This window comes from Scomber japonicus, chromosome 6 (assembly GCF_027409825.1).
Source record: "Scomber japonicus isolate fScoJap1 chromosome 6, fScoJap1.pri, whole genome shotgun sequence".
In the NCBI taxonomy this organism is placed as follows: Eukaryota; Metazoa; Chordata; class Actinopteri; order Scombriformes; family Scombridae; genus Scomber; species Scomber japonicus.
The window spans coordinates 12,664,339-12,682,946 of NC_070583.1; the positions used below are offsets into that span (position 1 = coordinate 12,664,339).

At 42.8% G+C, this 18,608-nt stretch overlaps 2 protein-coding genes across 2 annotated transcripts in view; one reads left to right on the forward strand and one right to left on the reverse strand.

The window, feature by feature from the left end:
* megf6 (multiple EGF like domains 6) overlaps window positions 1-7,576 on the forward strand; it is a 53,138-nt gene extending 45,562 nt beyond the window's left edge. The window contains exons 28-38 of the mRNA XM_053321432.1: window positions 163-291; window positions 427-555; window positions 1,862-1,993; window positions 2,201-2,329; window positions 2,557-2,685; window positions 3,745-3,873; window positions 4,835-4,963; window positions 5,190-5,318; window positions 6,719-6,847; window positions 6,952-7,080; window positions 7,461-7,576. Of these exons, the coding sequence (XP_053177407.1) occupies window positions 163-291; window positions 427-555; window positions 1,862-1,993; window positions 2,201-2,329; window positions 2,557-2,685; window positions 3,745-3,873; window positions 4,835-4,963; window positions 5,190-5,318; window positions 6,719-6,847; window positions 6,952-7,080; window positions 7,461-7,540 (1,373 nt within the window). The 3' untranslated portion in view covers window positions 7,541-7,576. The remainder of the gene's footprint in view (window positions 1-162; window positions 292-426; window positions 556-1,861; window positions 1,994-2,200; window positions 2,330-2,556; window positions 2,686-3,744; window positions 3,874-4,834; window positions 4,964-5,189; window positions 5,319-6,718; window positions 6,848-6,951; window positions 7,081-7,460) is intronic.
* A 6,660-nt stretch (window positions 7,577-14,236) lies between these two features.
* The window catches only part of mecom (MDS1 and EVI1 complex locus), a 93,846-nt gene continuing 89,474 nt past the window's right edge, over window positions 14,237-18,608 (reverse strand). The window contains exons 15-17 of the mRNA XM_053321060.1: window positions 16,603-16,836; window positions 16,289-16,496; window positions 14,237-16,164 (exon numbers count right to left, since the gene is read on the reverse strand). Of these exons, the coding sequence (XP_053177035.1) occupies window positions 16,030-16,164; window positions 16,289-16,496; window positions 16,603-16,836 (577 nt within the window). The 3' untranslated portion in view covers window positions 14,237-16,029. The remainder of the gene's footprint in view (window positions 16,165-16,288; window positions 16,497-16,602; window positions 16,837-18,608) is intronic.

Here is an 18,608-nt window from a genome sequence, read left to right on the forward strand (position 1 = left end):
TTGCAGGTTTGCTTGCCGGAATCATAAAATTTACTGTGTTAAAACAGTTTGCGCAATTAGCATTGGGTAAATAAGCATAAAAGAAAAGCGAACATTTCAAAAAAGCTTTCTTCTCAGAGTGTAATGCTGCATGCTGAACACTTGTGTGTGTTTTGTTTGAAGCCTGTTCTAAGGGATTCTTTGGTGAGGGCTGCGAGCGGCGATGTGACTGTGCCCATAGCTCGGGTTGCCACCATGTGACGGGCCGCTGTGACTGTGAGCCAGGCTGGAGAGGAGCCAAGTGCGACAAACGTGAGTGCGTATAGGACAGAGGAAATTGAGAGTGAATGAACAGAAACTGGCAAATAGAGGATCTTTCTGCATGAGAGTAAACTGTTGTGTGTTTGTGTGTGTGTGTGTGCGGGCGTGTGTGTGTGTGGCCTCCAGCCTGCCTCCCAGGGTCCTATGGTGCTTCCTGTGCCCAGCGGTGTCAGTGCCAGGCTGGGGTGTCCTGTCACCATGAGACGGGGAGTTGTGGCTGCCCAGCTGGACTCACAGGGCCTGGCTGTGAGAAAAGTAAGAATAAAAAGACAATTTAGCTTCTTTACTACAGAAATTGTGCATTTAAGTTTGCACACTTTGTAAAAGGCCAAACAAAACACTTACCAGCCTCTTTAAGTGGAAGTTTAGTGTTTCACAAATCTTTCTTAATGTATGTTCAACTGAAACCTTGGCACGTGGCTAATATCACTGTCAAGTATTTAAAAACATTTGGCTGATGTGCCTCTTTGATTGAAACACTGTCACCCTGAAATACATGGGTCCCATCAGAAAGCAAAGGCATCATGGGATTGAGGTGATCCCCAAGAATCATTCTGTTAATACTAATTAAAATGTTCTCTTTCCCTTGTCCTCCTGGGAAAGATTACCATTTATTCCATTCAAGGAAATGCACTCTACACCAGCACTAAACCCTCGCTGTCACAGGACTTTATGTTAATGTTTCATTATTTAGACCATACCCTTTAGGACTGTGTACGAGCAGCCTCACCACTCCTTCTACCTCCCCCCTCTCACCGTCTCAACTCCCTTCCTCTCCTCACACACTCCCCAGACATCTGATAAATGTTACACACCGGTTGCCAAGTAAAACAGAAGGCATTGTTTTTGTCTCCTCGGCGGCGGATAAGGGCTTTTGGAAGGCAGACATGCATAATGACAGCGCCGTAATTGCCTCTTTAGTCTGGAGTCCTTTCTTATCTGTCCCCCACGCTGCCTGCTGCTGCCTGACTGAGTAGCTGGGTGCTGCAGTCTCACCCGAAAACATGTTCGGTTCACAGATTCATCTTGTTCGCTATGACTGACTGTCTTAGGACTCCATTCATTATTGTGATGAGCGTAAACGTATGTATGTGTGAAAGAATGTCCCTCTGTGTCCATCTGGCTTTGGGCACCAGGGAAAGTTTGTTGAGTGTTTTGGTTTTGTCACCAGTCAATACTGAATGTCCTAGTGTGCTCACAGAGTAATCTGAGGAAGGAAAGGGAAATGCCATTTGTATTTGTTCCCACAAACTACTGAATGTGCGCATAATTAAGAAAATGTCTCAATTTAAACACAATGATACCTCTCCAATGTAAAGATTTAACAGCAGGAACCATTTTTGTTCCACAAAATATATATAATATATGTTTATTGTATGTTATTATTTTTGTTATTAAAATCTGAAAAAGGAACAAAATGAACATCTTCAAATAAAATGTTAAGCAAGTTGTTTATGTTTAAGCAAACTGAATTTTCCCTGCTCATCTTACGTCATTCTAAATCTGAACAAATGTTTTGCTGTGGTGTGCAAGTGATATGTTTCTGATTGTGTCATCTTAGCGTGTCCTGCTGGCATGTTTGGGCAAAACTGCAGCCAGCTGTGCCAGTGTTCAGGAGACCAAGAGCAGTGCCATCCAGTGACAGGAAAATGTAGTTGTTTACCTGGTTACTACGGGTCACGCTGTCACTTACGTGAGTAAACTGTTCATTTACTGCTTAAATTACATTCTTAAATTAAAGCATAGTGTAAGTATTTTGGACCCATGTCATGTGAGGGATGTTGGGTTTTAAGGCTACTGTAGAATGCACATTTTTTAAAGTATACTTGCACTTCCAAAACTTGTAGTTTTGTGAGCCTTTCAACTGTATCCTGCAAGTGTTGCTACGGTTTGTCTCCAGGATGTCGAGCAGGGACTTTCGGACCAAACTGTAAGACCAGATGCAGTTGCGTCAACGGTGGTCGCTGTGACTTCAGGACTGGGGCTTGCTACTGTCCTCCTGGCTTCATCGGAGCTAACTGTAGCTCAAGTGAGTCTGGAAGTCTTGCACTGATTTGTAGGCCTACTCGAGAATGTAACAGTCTTGTCTTTCTGCACTCCTTTAATATTATTATGAGGGGTTACAGATTGAGGGATTTCTGTCTTTGTTTTGGTGGCCACCACAGAGGCAGCCCACAAGGCCCACGAAATGAAGATATTTATCCTCATAACTTTTCAGTTAGTTCTGTGTGAATGAAGATGTTTTAATGTATGCAGCTTGTCCGAGTGGGTATTATGGGAAGGACTGTGCCAAGCTGTGTTCCTGTGGAGAAGGAGGGAAGTGCCACTCAGCAACCGGGAGGTGTATCTGTGCGGCTGGCAGGATGGGACAGTCCTGTCATCAAGGTAAGACTAGACTGATTGTTGATGCACTGATTTCATGTTTTGATTAAATGGCTCGTGCTGGGGATATTTTGATGTCACTGAACACTTGAGTTGGTCCATTTTTTACTAGTGTGGATACCTTTATGTCCATCAATTTGGTAAAAGCCTGATATATAAGAAGTGTATTTACAGTAGAGCGAGGTAAGGGATAGTAATTTGAAAATAAGTCAAACTGAAAAAAGGAAATACTAATATGAGTGTACTAAGTGACCTCAGTAATATGAATGATGAATGAATGATTCATTTTCCCTCTTTGAGTAAAATGCTATCATTGGTATCACATTGAACCTTTTTTATGTTTACTCATCTCTGACATGCATCAGTGGGAACAATTGCCGCTAATGACTTGTTGAGAGAAAGAAGGCGTAACTGAAAAGTGAGAAACAACCAGTCGAATAAGTGTGTATTTTTCAACATTTTTCCTCTGTATATTTAAGTAACAAATTCTCCATTTCCTCAGTGTGAGGCCTCTGATGATCACAGGGCTGTTTTCCAGGGAAACAGGCGCAGTTGGGTTTTCTTAATCTCTCTCTTTATCAGCAATTCAGCAGGATTGCAAACGGGGGGTTTCCAGCACTGCTTGCACTAAATGTTCTCTTCTTTAGCCTCCTGCATGTATTTGGGCATGCCACCTCTTGAGTTCCTCTTGTTGAATGTTTACAGAGACCTATAAGTAGCTCGTTCTCTGTGTTCCGTGTCGCTGGATTTGGCAAGGAAGCAAATAAATAAACAGGGAAATCAAAGACTGCTTCCTTATTGTTTTCCCAATCTAAATTACCCAGAGAAACATGATTATTCTTTTATATCAGCGCCAAATTAGACTACTTTGCCATCTCTTTAATGAACTGTTGCTTAAGTAAACATGTATGTGGTTAGTGCAATCTTGTGTGTGTGAAAGAGACAGACGGAGCACACACTGTGCTCTATCTTTTGAGTTACACCCCTTGGTGTGGTTGCAGAGTAGAGCAGAAACACCTGTACTTTTTACCTTTTTCTGATGTTCTCTGAATGTTTCTCCAGCATGTCCTAGGGGGCGTTACGGCCTGCAGTGCAGAAGCACATGCAACTGTCAGAATGGAGGGATTTGTGATCCTGTCAACGGGTCTTGTAAGTGTGGACTGGGCTGGACTGGACCCCGCTGTGACACAGGTACAACTTCAGAGCCAGGACACAACAGGAAATAATCAAAACTCAACAAAACCACACTGTCCTCATAGGAAATCAAAAACATAATGACATGCAAGTACAAAATATACAGTATACAAGGTGTACACAGCAGGGATAGAGATACTTCTTGACTTGACTCCCTGTGAAAAGGGGACCACATGTGTCTCCAGACTAGAGGCAAATTTAACATTTAAAGGTCCAGTGTGTAGGACTGTGTGGCATCTAGCAGAACAGACTTGGCAAAAATAGAATTTAATCACCTGAAAATATGAATTGTTGTATTTTTGTTACATTAGAATAAGCCTACTGTATACTGTATATATATATAAAGAGCATACTATATCTATATATGGTGCGAGTCTTCTTTCACAGAGGCCACCATGTTTCACCACTATATTCTATAGTAGCCCAGAACAGACAAACCAAACACTGGCTCTCGAGAAGGCCTTTCATGTTTCTTGCAAGTTTCATAGCCATCATATGTTTTCCTACACGCTTGGGAGGGGGGCACTAGGGTTATTCAGTTTTTCAATTTTTGTGTTTAGATTTTAGAATTTTAAACCATTTTGTTAATTTTTGTTTGAAAATTGCAACACCCAAACTAAAACCCAACTTGGGTAAAAAACAAAAACAAAACACTGATAGTACTGATTTGTTTTTTTTTCATAACTGTCAAATGCTAATAATTTGCAATCATCCTTATTACAGTCACTGAATGTTTTACTGAATGTTTTACTGAACTGAAAGTTTCTTTATATTGATCATCTTCTCAATGCATTCTCAGCAGGATGTTCAGCTGAAACATGTTTGCTATCTATATTTCTTCAGGAATATCAGTAATTGGTTAACTCAAAAGTTGTAACACATTTGTATGTGTGTGTGTGTGTGTGTGTGTGTGTGTGTGTGTGTGTGTGTGTGTGTGTGTGTGCTTGTGTGTGTGTAGCCTGTTCACAGAGAAAATATGGGCTTGATTGTGCGCAAGACTGTCCATGCCTCAACAACGGGACCTGTGACCGTTTTGTTGGCACCTGCAGCTGTACTGCTGGATATTACGGCCACTCCTGTCAACACAGTATGAAAACATTCTGTTAAAAAATAAAAAGAAACTTGGTGATAAAGTTACAAGTGGCCTCGCTGACACCTCTGTAAAAACTCTTTCTGAAATAGATACTGTTTTTTCTTCACAGCACTCTGTGACTTGAATGAACCTACATGAAAGTGAATACATGACCATTTTCTGAGCCATATGCTGAGACAAGTATCTTTAACCTAAATTCAGCCTCCTGTATTTCTTTCAGGATGTCCCTCTGGGTTTTTTGGAATGAACTGTGCTCTTACCTGTGACTGTAAGGTGGGACAGACCTGTGACCATGTCACAGGACAATGTGTGTGTCCACCAGGCTACTATGGGCCACAATGCCAAAGACGTGAGTATATAGACTTTTCAAATGTTAATTATCAACTTAAATCCTTAAAATTACAAGTCAACTTTTTGTGTTTATCAATACGAAACGGAGTGGATGGATTTGAACGAAATCAGTGATATTCTGGAGTCAAAGAATGTCAATTTACAGAATGTTTTCCTCATTGTTTGAGAATTTCAATAGTTTTTAAAATGTTTGCAGTGACGCAACACCATGAAGATAGAAACACAAGCTTGTGCACATTAACAAACAGCCACCTGGATGCCCAGCTGCAATTCTACATGGGCACATATGAGCATGCATGAATAAGAGGATTCCAAAAAAAATTTCCATTGGGTTGGTGTGAGTGTGAGCCGGGCAGGGAGACAGACAGACAGGCTAGTAGGTAGGTGGGCGGGCAGGCAGGCTGGTTATTTGATGAGAGACAGGTGTTTCCCGACTGCTTAATGCGTTCCTGTTACATCCTTGTGCCCTCCTGCCTGCTCATGAGGCTTTCAGCCGCAGTGTGAGCGCCTAAATGGCCACTTCAGTCCCAGCAGGAGATATGACTGAGCATTGCAGAGCAGCTGTAAGGCAGCCACAGGCTCCAGAAACAGGCGTGGATCTATCTCTGTGTGTGTCTGTATGTGCGAGGAAATGTTTGTGAACATTTTCTTACCACTATATGTACATGTAAGTGAATGAAAGGTTTGCTTATCTATAGCATGTGCACTTGCACGTGTGTACGCTTGTGCATTATTGTGCATTTTTACACATTTGAGAACTAATTGCTCACAAGTCTAGCAAAGTGACATAAATCATCCATAATTTGGGTAATTTACTAACTATTATGAGAGGACCAAACTGACTTTTGGGATATTAGTCAATTTATTATTTGTATTTATTTAATGCTTATTTTTATAGTGACAAACACATAATATGAACTAATGCCACATAATACAGTATTTATAGCCTAAATAAGTTTGCAATGCCTTTCCGGTGGCTCTTTATAATACATAAAACTCAACAAAAAATTACATTTTTTTAAAACAGCACAAGACACAAAAGATTCTCAGTCATGATCCATTTTGAGTTTGTTGCGTAATGACAAGACACGAGGATCACAGAAAGTGAAATTATCACTTTTTAATGTTGTGAAATGTTTGTCGATGATGTGCACTTACATACATACATACATACATACATACATACATACATGTGCACAGATCAAAGAAGAGGCACAAAATGATATTTTACTGCCTAGTCACCTAGTTAGAGTTGAATAATTCAACTGTAGTAGTAGTACTGTAGGAAAAGGGTTGTAGATTATATGTAGAGAGGAGGTTCAGTGTTTGATTTCAGGTAAGGGAATTACTGTAATGAAATTGAAGTAATACAACTGTGCTTGCATGTTTGCTTCTCAGGATGTGAAGTTGGAAGGTTCGGATTGAACTGTGAAAGTTCATGTGACTGTGCTGGTGAGGCTCCATGTGATCCATCAACTGGGCGGTGCCTCTGCTCCCCAGGAAGGACAGGGCAGAGATGTGAAAAAGGTAGATTTCTTCTTTTTATTAAAGCGGCCAATATGGCAGCTATCTATCCATATCTGAAAACCTCTCTCTTTGTCTCCTCTCTGTCTGCCTCTTTTGTCTTTCAGACTGTGGTGGAGACCGCTTTGGTCCCGACTGCTCTCTGCCGTGCCAGTGTTCCCATGGCGCCCACTGTGATGGGCTGACTGGGCGATGTCTGTGCCAACTCACCTGGCTGGGCCCCACCTGTAGTGAAGGTATACCTGAGCTCTCATTGCCACACACACACACACGCAGGATTAGGGTTAACGAAAACTCCCGCTCACACACGCGGGCACACACACAAGGTCACAGGCTGTAAAGCTGAACCAGCTTTAGTGAAATACTGTGTCATGAAGTGTGAGAGGCTGAGCCCCATCACTCTGTGTGTCACCCTGTCTCTCTCAATAGCTGCTCCTGTCTCCTGACAGTTATTTTAATCTGCACCCAGCATGGAGCCAGGCTTGGGGCTGTCTTCGTTTTACCTCCTCAAAGCCAAGCACACGGGAGACTACGTACTAGTTACTTCTCCTCCAAAAACCCCAGAACATTTGCTTTTGATTTGCAAATAGTCTTTTTGCTTTTTTTCCCCTTTCAGCTCTGCTACACCAAACCCCAGGAGTGTTGAAGTTTTCTGTGTCCCAAAGAAAGAGAAGAGCAGGCAGCAAAACCACATAACCCAAGCAGAGGTGGAAACCCCTGACAGGGCTCAACACACGGGACTTGGCTCATTGTAGCATTATTCAGATCATCTTGGTAAAGGTGATTAGGTATTACTATGTGTTACTTTGTTTTTGTGAAACTAGTACTCAGCTGCTCCATCACTGAGCCTGGAGCTCAAGATTATCCACCAGTGGACCTGGCATATGAGATGACCTCAAAGGAAATCTAAATCTACATGTCTGAGGAGGAGCCTGAGGAAGATGTCTGACTTCTTAACAATAAACACCAATACCTACATCACATTTGTTAATACTGCTGGTTGTAAACTGTTTATTTGCTTTGGAGTTTTACACTCTCAACATTTAATGAGTTGTTGAGCTTTCAGTGTCTTTGTCAAGGGAATTTGACTGAGACACACCTGACTGAATCTTGACCTTTACGACCTCTACCAACATTCTTTCTGTGCTACGTGTGTCACAAAGAAAATGTAAAAATAATATTTTATGGACTTGAAGGTTAGCATAACATAATGTAAAGCATATATGTGGTGAAAACTAAGTGGATCTAAAGCAGGTTTAGAAATGGATTTATTTACCTGTTCTGAAAAAATAAGACATCAATATTCTGTTGCAGAAATCATGTTCCTACAGCTGAAATCTGTGCCATGGGCTGCAGGCATGTGCGCCACAAGAATACTGTATGGCTAAGTAGATAAGTCACACATTTTATAGGCGTAAAAGACTATCAAAAATCTAATTGATGAATTGCTTTTTTATATTTATTGCAGCACATACACCATGCAAACAGTTTTTGCACCCTCATGCAACCGTTATGTTACTATCGTAGTGATGCACAAACCATTAAAATGGCTCTCTGTCTGTCACATACACAGAGATTAAATTGGTCAAAATGTTTTGATTTAGTTCTTTCATTCATTTCATTTGTCTGGAATTCTTTTTCTCAAAACAGTGCTAAAATCAGTGATTGGCTGTTTTAAAGATGATCCTAAACAGATCTGGGACACTTAATCTGTTCACATTTAATTTGTGACATTTTTGGGTTATTTTCCCCATACACCTGCATTTATACAAGTGTCTGTGAGGATATTTTCTATCCGTAATATCAGTTATTTCAACATGCTGGCTCACAGGATTGCAAACACGCTCCATCTACTGCCATTTATCAAGTTTTTTTAATGCTGCGGTGTTGGGTACTGGGCGCAAAATACTGCAGACAAAACTTGCATGCGTTGCACTTCTTTCACATCTGTGTTTACTGAGTTAGCAGCTTATATAAATGATACAAGTGATGTAAATATTTTTTTCTGCAGCACCTGTAAACATTTATATGTTATGTCTTTTTTTTAAATGCAGAAATGAGTGCTTGATTTTTGTATCTCAGGTCAGTACCAGTTATATTAGTCATAACTTACTGTGTTTATTAGTAGGTGACATACCTGTCAGTGGTGCTACAATGATACTTTTTTGTATTGAATTGATATACTCCATTTTAATGCGTCTCCCCTTTGTTTTTATTTCATCCATGATCCTGTATGTCTTAAAATCTCTGGTTGTGTTTTGACTAAAACAACAAGAACAAGAGCCATGAACCAAATAAATAACAATAAAAAAAACATTTGTGGACATCTGCTTTTAACCATCATCTTTGAATTGTGTGCTCTGAATGCAGCGTTGCATGGTATTGATTTCTGTGATCTCTGAGAGAGGTTGAGGGGTGGGAGGGGGGTGTAAGATATGGAGGTGGAAAAAGGGGAGAGAGGTTCCAGCTGTCATAGAGACCTATGGGGTCCTATGTGTGTATGTGTGTAGGGATGGGTGGGTCAGGGTATGTCAGTGTGTGTTTTGTGCAAGGCTACTACTAGGCATCTCTCATCAGCTAGCAGAAGGTCAAGCTGACAGTAGTAGGGTTTGTGGGAGGCACCTGCAGGGTGCAAGGTGTGTGTGTGTGTGTGTGTGTGTGTGAAAGTGTGTGCACTACTCTGTGTTCGTAGGGGTGTTAGAAGGAGAGCGATCCCTGAAGCATTTTTCAAATGCACTGGAGCATTTTTTTTCTATTGGCCAAAGGCGGCTGTGGTCTGGCAGGCAGGCAGGTGCCTGGACTGAACATGCTCCCATCCCAGCATCCCCAGGGTGAGTGATGGGTGAACGGGCCCGCCAGCAGAGGATGGAGACCTCCCTCTTCAACCCCCTCACACCCATCCACTGGTGTAGCTGATGGATGGGGGGCCGCTCCAGCTCGCCCTGTGTTGTGACAAGCAGCAGATGTACTCCAATAATGTTTATCGGCCAGGCCTTCATCTTCAGATGACACACACCTGTTTTCAGTCAAACAGCCCCAGAGAGACCATCCATCCACTAAGCTCTGGGTGGTCACTGCACCACTGTATTAGCCATCTACACTTTACACAGGTTGCCCAAAGCAGAGCACGGTGCCACAAATGAGGGACTGGCACGGCAAAAAATGTAAAAATGGTAGAATCAAGAAATAGCTGTGATCAAAGCCAAATCTGCAATTAAACAGAGGCCATCTTTGTTTTATGGTCAAAAGTGGAGAAGCTGATTCAGACATTTCAGTTTCCTTAACATCATGCCAGCACTTTGGAAGAAACTTTAGTTTTATTACAAATGCATGAACAAACACAATCTTTGTGCTAAAATACTTTTGGATGGATGAAACGTCCTGCTACTGTAAGCAGGCTGGCTTATCAGGGTGAGGGAGAGAGTGAAGGGTGCAGGAAACTGGTGATGAAATAGCCCGTAAAAGGTAAGATCGCATCATGGGTACTTTTTCGATGTAATTAAGCATACGCCACTCTTTGCAAAGAGATTCTATCACTTCTCTGCTATAACCTCACGTCCCAGAGATAATTTCTGCCCCTCTGCGTTGAACCAGATCTCCCCAAAGGCCACAGTGTTTTGAACTCCAGCTGACAAAGCTGTCGGCTCAGATAAAAGAATGAGGAAATCATTTCAACACGTCCTGCACCATTTGTTTTGTTGTTGCCTGGAAAAATAAATGTGAAATGTCAAAGCTGCAAAAAGATGATTATCAAGGAACTCTCCCACACTCTGGAATCTGTGTGGCGTAAATTAGGCATCTTTGATTTTAATGTGTCAGCTTATCTGTAGGCTATGTAAGACTGAACATGTGTGTTTCTAACCAGAAACTATGGTTATTATTATTAAATGTTTTTGAATATTTAATTGTTGGAAGTATTCAAACCCAAACATCTTAATAGGTGTACATTGCTAATTCCACCACTGGATGGCGTGCAACATGGAAAAAACGTATGAAGCCTCTGATTCAAGTGAGTGCACATGAATGAATGGCTCATAGTATAATATGATCAACATTAAGTTGCAAAGATTGTCTTATACTGATGCTTTTTAGTTTAAGTTACTCCAGTGCCAATCTGCTGCACTTCTACACTCCTTCGAACATGGAATTGATGGCTTGATTAGCTGCTTTCTAATCTTCTCCATGAGCAAAGAATGAGATGATTTCAAAAACTAGGCTCCAAGTGGTTATGCTACCACGCCTGTCCTGATTAGACTCGTCATATTAAAAACATGTGCATGGCTGCTCGGCTCTGTCCTGTTCTGTTCCCTGGGACTGTGCTGAGTATCCATCAATAACACTAATGACCCGTAGCCTCCAGGGAGAAAAACAAACAGTGTAATGAAACCACAACCTTAAGCTCCTCTGCTTTCTAAGGGGGAGAAGGCAAGGGCGGGGGGAGGGGGGGGGGGACGACAAGAAGATAAGCTGAGAAGAAGAAGGGGAAGAAAAGAGTCTGACTGGTACACACACATACACACTGTACACACACTTGGGCTAGAGTGATGGGGATGGGGGCAAAGGAGGTGCTGCTATTATTGTAAAAGCAACAATACTTGATGTGATGATTTTTGGAGTCTCTCCACCCAAACACACACACACACACACACACACACACACACACACACACACACACATCCCACTTCTACCAACTGTTAGCAAGTAGCAATCCATACCAACCCCTTCTACCACCCCGTCCCTCCTTGACGGCTATAGTCCCACACCCATCCATGCCTCCCTCTCCGAAAAATGTTTCCCCTGGCGTCTGAGTCAGCACGGGTGCCAAGTCAATCAGCGTGAGAGCTGCCAGCTGTGATGGCCTCTCTCTCTGGGGGCGTGATGTATGTTCCAGCAAGGGGAGTGGGGCAGTTACATGCCACACAGGGTTGGCTGTGTGGACGGGTGGCAGAAGAAAGGATGGGAGGGTATGGGGTGAGGAGAGGAAGAAGGAGGAGAGGAAATAAAAGAGGACGGTGGCTGCACAGGAGCTGTAATGAGGCCTGATGGATTCTGAGGTTGTGCCAGCTGCCCCATTAGCTGAGTGGCTCCAAGCCCCAAGCAGGGCTGCCCACAGTGTGCCCACCCGTCCACATTCACACACTGTGGGGACACGGCAGCTTGGGGATCCAGCCCCTTTGACGCACGCACACTCACTTTACATTTAACTAAAACAGATTGCATTGACTTATGCATGCTCTTCTTTCTGACTTCCTTAGCTCTTTAAACACTCACTTACACACACACACACACACACACACACACATATCCAGGGCCCTGCCAGCCACACTTCAATACACACTGAGTCCTTTATGAGAAGCTGTGGGTTAATGACGGCAATAACTCGTCCCAACGTGTTGATTAAGTGTGAGAGGATACATGGGTGACATTGGCATGCGCTAATCAACGCTGATCAAACCAGCACATGCACAACAGTTAAATGTTAGGCTGCCAAACCCGCCTGGGTGCCCTCCTCGCACCACTCCACTGCCCACACACAATGACATTATACACACTGCTGTCTATTCATAATATTTTGGTTTTCTTTCAAGAGGCAGTGCCTTTGGACTTTTGTGTGGGGCAAGTTCTTTATGTAGGTGATGTAATTACATGGGCAATTTGAAATGCAGCAGGGGCGTGGCCACTGAAGGGTGGTGGCACTGCAAGTTAGTTCCCAGATATAGTCAAGGTGTAATTCCTGTTTTTTACATACCAGTTGCCACTGTTGCTTCTGTACTGTTTTCATTCAGCTGGAACAGGATGATTTTTTCCCACTTTGCTATTACAGTTATTTGAAATGCAACAAAGCACATCTAAACCATAGCAAACTATTGCATTATTAAGTTAAGATACAGTTTCTTTAATACTTTTTTATATGTGCTATCTGGGTTTCTGAAGCACACATTAACTGATTTGTAAAAACAACACAGACATATTAACTTAATATGGCAAACTTGAGCAAACTGTTGCCTATTCATACATTTAGCAGACATGGAGCAACATTGGCATTCACCTGGAGTTATGTTTCTGTCCACCTGAAAGTACAAATTTACTTCTCAACTAACATTTGAGGGAAATGTCTGCCTGTCTTGCTGCTAAATTCTGTACTATGTTTACCAGTTACTAACTTCGTCTATATAATGTTTGGTACAGACATCTGGACGGTGGCTTTATAAGCACTGAAAACAGCTGCCTACTCCTGCTCCACTGATGAAAGCAATGAATGTATACCTAACATTTAAATACAGGCCAGAAAACCTAAACAATAAACTAAATGATGCTGATGTGCTCTCTAGAACTGAGATGAACTGTCTGGTGACAGCTCCCTGTGGGTTCATCAATACAAGTGACTCCTAACTACAGCATTCATGTGATCCATTGTCAATATAAAAATATGGATTATAGCTGCTTTAATAGGATTAGCAGATTATAAAGAAAAGTGATGCTGGTGCACGACTACTGACAAGTTCACATAATCATATAAGCTTAAATTAGTTTACAATAGTACAGGTGGCAAAACTCATACTAAGGACCATTATCACTGTCACTCCATTATGGCCCTGGCCTGCGCCACCACTACCATCACTGCAGCTGACCTCATCAAAGCTGGACGACCCACACTGACCTCATCAACACTGAGTGACCCCCTGTGACCTCATCAAAGCTGGACGCCCCATGGAGCCCTTAGGGCTGACGACAGGCCCTAAGAAAACACCCCATCCATTAGGGTGCCAGGAGCACTGTAAATGCGGAGTGTCAGCGCCAGCCATCTTCACTGTCATGCCCAATTCTCCAACCCCCCACCCAAGCTACTCGCCGGACAATGGAGCTGCTGAACCTCCAACCCTCCCAGCCACAATGTCCGCCCACGTCGGCTGGCAGCAGTGACAGAGGGGGGTGCCGGATGGGGAGGCCTGCTGCAGGATGGGACTCTTATTGAGCGTTTGAGCGATGAGCCAGGTCATCACATCTACCCACCTCATCCATCATGCCCCACAAACGGACACAAATAAAGAGGACACATTCCTGCCTCCGCTCCCACTACCACATTCAAGCCCTCTCCAGCCTTTTCTCTCCTTCTCTCTCTATGCGAGCCAAAGCCTGGAGAGAAAAGAGGACCAGAGTTCAAACTCTCCTTCACTCTTGGAGGCCATGGGAGCGCCAGAGGAAAGTGCCAGGTGGTTTTCTGACGTATGTCTCATAGTAGCAATCTATGTTTTAGCCAAAAAGATGGGTAGCCAGAAGGACTATATGGAGTGGGGAGGTGTGAGGGAGATGGAAGACAAAGGGTGAGTACAATGTTTAAGGAGAAATAAAGAGAGAGAGGAAGACATGTCAATCCACATTGTAGTCCTTTATTTCTTAGTTGTTCCTCCCACAGTATTGAATTGAAATGCATAACAGTTACATTGTAGAAAGCATTAAAACAAAGTACCTCAACTTGCTGATTACTTTTTAAAATCGATTATAAACAAAACAACGACAAAAAACAAAACAAATCTGGTCCCTCAAAACGGGAGAATAAATGAAAGTAATCTGTTATTTATCATAAGTTTGGCACAAGGGATTAACATGAACTGAACGTCACACAAGCTTGCAGACAACCGTAGAAAATGTCAGATACAGATCTTACCAGACCAATCATGCGCTTATGAAGAAATTATACCTGGCTTTTTTTTAAATTTCATTCTTTATAATGTTTTTCATTTTTTACAATTGAATCATTAAATTGTCATAGAAAAAAAACCCTAAGTAATATCTATTCATCAACCAGTTTCATTAGAAGAATAAGGAGTGAACTGTATGTTTAATACTATCCGGCACTCAAATTTAATCTACAAACCCCATTGAACTCTGGGATAGGCCCAGTGAGGAATCTTCCCTTCACCTGGGCTAAGAGCAGTGCTATTCAGTAAACAAACTACAGTTTGCCAAGAAATAAATACAATTCTCAACATACAACAGCAAATAACAACAACACCAACAAAAAAAATGAAAAACAAAATCATGATTGTCTAAAAATGAAAAAAAAAACACGAGCATGGAGTAGCTAACAACTAGCATTCAGGCTATTTAGTGGTATTGTTGGCCGACTAGGATGGATTCAAGGGTTTTGAAAAAGACATATGCCCTTTACAGAACAACAATTAACTTCAGCACTGGCTACTTATCTCAGTAAAAAAAAGTGTTTTCTTCTCTTCCACTAAAAAGACAATCTATTTATATCCTTTCACAGATAGCGCAGGCGGGTAGGATGGAGTGCAGTGGAGAACAGTTGGTAGACACTTGTGTACAGTGCTTTGATTGTGCAGACACACGCAGCTATGAAAATGCAGATGGGAAACTGGCCTGATTTCAGTTTAACATTTACTTTTTAAAAAAATTTGTTCTTTCAATGACTTCAGTGATATGAAAACGCTGCTAGTGCTGTCATTACACAGAACTGTTTTGATTTGAACAGAGGTTGCTAACCTACCCTTTCATTTTTATCATCAAGTACATGTATTTATGAGAAACACCTGTGGACCTCTGGGGGTTAAAGGGAATTCTTGTAATATTATTTAAAAGATGCTTTTTGTCAAACGAGACGTGGGTCTTACTCTTTATGCACAGTGAAACATTCTAGGCTGAATCTGGCTGTCTTAAAGACACAATCAAACTCACCCGCTCAGCATAAAATGTTCTCCTTGCTTTGTATGTGCTGGGCAATAAATGCAGTCTAACAATGATACATCAGCACATCTTCCATGTCCACCAGCTGCCTTTGCTGTGCAAAACATAGAAATTCAACAGAATAAATACAGCTATTATTATTTTCACCACAATCATAATCATTGCTATCATCCTGGTTGGTGTTGACAACAGAAACCAATTTTAAGGTCTCAGAAGGACATTTTTGCTCTCTATCTGTTGGAGGTTTTCTTGGGCTGGGGCTGGGCTGGGTTCTGCATGGGCAGTGACCCTGCTTTGTGTGTAAGGCGCTCCGCTCAGCAGTCAGATGGGCTGTGGTTCTGCTCAGCAGTCAGTCTGTGGATGATCAGGGGGCAGATACCCAGGGGCCCTGTGGATAGCCCCTGCAATGGTCTCCCAGTGCCATAGGTCAGGGTCGGGGGTTGAGAGGTGAAAGGGAAAGCGCAATGGGAGTGTCATCATACATGGCTGAGGGATTGAATGGCACTGGATTCAGCAGCAGCCCGTGCCAGACTGTGCCACATGGTGGCCGGGGTGTGGGTAGCTGGGTGGAGAGAGTCCTTTTCAGCCAGAGACAGCATCATGGCATAAGCCTATGGGAGAGGAAGGTCAATTACATTAAACAACCATGCTTAAATATGGAAATTAAAAATATATACATTTACGGGCATGCATTATTAGGTGTGTATACATGATCATGATCAATGTGTCTGTTACCTGAGACTTGGATTTCCTAAAGAGTGGCTGTTTGACTGCCTCAGTCAGAGAGGGGGAACCAAATGATTCATCGTCCTCATCACCATCACCATCTCCGTCACTCAGCTCACTCTCCTCCAGCTTGCGCATTTCCGAAAAGTGACGAATATGATCCAAGGCAGAGTAGCTGCTCTGCTCCTCCTCCTCATCCTCCTCCTCCTCCTTATACCTGGAGGTCAAAAGAGAAAATCTGAGTAAGACGTTTTCAGGACAGTATATCATCATTTACATAATGTAATAATGTGCAATTAATTATTTTTCTATATCAAATTTACCTCCTAGGAGAGGTTTTGCAGTTGAGGTTCAAGTCATTTGGCCCACTAAAGTCCATTTCGTCTTGCATGATGTTGCTAGGAAGCATCTCGGCTTCTGGTTTCCCAGGGGTGTTGCTAGGCTCCTCCCCTTCTTCTTCATCAGCACCAAGCTCCTCAACTTCCTCGTCTTCCAAGTCACGTGACCCATGGCTGGCCATCAGCGGCTTTTCTTCTTCAAATGGGCCGCCATTTAACCTGCAGACCAGGAACTTGATTAGTTCAATAAAGCTTGATAACATGATAGAAACTGTTTAGACGGGTAAATGTTAAAGAAAAGGGGGGTAATCATTCAGATTTAAACTAATACTAAACAACAAAATGAGTGAAAAAGGAGGAAATTGTCTTAGTTGTTTAATCAGTAAGATAAGGACATAAAAAAGCACATTTGTTTAGTAAATGTACTCGGAGCCTCTACTCAAACCATTAACTGCAATGTTCCTTTTTGTTTCCTGAATGTTTTTGTGAGAATCTGTTCTCTCTCTCTCTCTCTCTCTCTCTCTCTCTCTCTCTCCCTCTCTCTCTCTCTCTCTCTCTCTCTCTCTCTCTATACACAAACACAATAGAGCGTATAGTTTAAAAAATGAGAGAGAGGTGGATCTGAAGCAGGACATGGCAGCTGGGATAGAGCAGAGCCGGAATCCCGTTTGTCATCGAAGCTCTCTGGGGCCCCTTTGGGCACAGCAGCACTGGGTTGATCGTTGCAGCACTTAACTGGAGTGCTCTGCCTCTCTCCTTGTTTATTTTCTCTACTATCTCGTATTCATCTAATAGGCAAAATATTTAGCTGACAGCCCCATTTGGTGGGAGAGTTATGAGAGTGTTGCCAACCGGCCCATTCCTCTATCCCTGCGGAGGGGGAGAGGGCCAGCTATCCAAACTGCCTGAGTCTTAATCTGTCCCTCTGTCTCAGCGCCACAGGAAACCACCATTTGGTAAATCATCTGGAACCACATTAAGACTGATTCACTAATTACACTCTGGGACGTCTTTCGTCAGCTCCCAAAAATGCCATTCCTCGCACAAAGGAGATGGAAACCGAGAAGTGAACAGACAGAAGTGGATAGATAGGAAACCGAAGCACATCAAGCACATCACCACATAATCACACAATTCTTATAAACAGGATACCTGCGCTGTACTTGAGAGTGATGCATTTGAGCTTCGACTGACTTCAGAGGAGGGAAATTATTTGAGCAAATTATTGCAGACTTTATCCTAGCACATACAGGATCTGCATCATCTTTCCTCTTTTATCAGCAGCTAATAATATTGTCCTTTTGCCAGAGCTCCCACTGGGATAGAGAGTTTGAGGCTGACAAGGTGGTAATTGTGCCGTGTGGAGCTTGCAGGGCTGCGAAGAGAGACTAGCTCCAAAAGAGAGAGCTAGAGCTCCGTGATTAAGAAAACAGATTCGCTAATTACGCTTTCAAACGTGGTAATTTGCTGGGGATAAAGTATCTATCAGAAGTAGTCAGGAGCACAGCACTTTGAAAGGAAACACGGGCCGACCCTTTGACCCCACCCCCTCTACCCTCTTCCTGTAGGCAGACATGTTGGTTCCAGATGTGGTGGACTAACTGCTGCACTCCCCCTCCTGCTTCTCTCCTCGTCCCTCTGACGCTCTACTGCCTGGTCCTGCTCTCACAGGCCTTCTGCACAATCACACACCAGTCTGCGAGATCTCTATCTATCTGGCCTTACAATCTGCCCTGTGATCACACCAACGTGAGGTACATGAAAACAAACTTGGAGACCTGAGCAGACCTCTCAACTGCTATCCGACCTGATCACAGCTCCAAAGAATTTATTTGCATAATGCTCGCCAAAGTTGCATGCACACAGATATGTGTTCGTACGTGTGGCCAGAAAGGCAACTGATATAAGGAACTCCTGCACGTTTCCAAGACCTGCGATTATCTTAAATGTCATCACAGATGATTGCTCTCTACTCCAGACCTCTGAGTGCG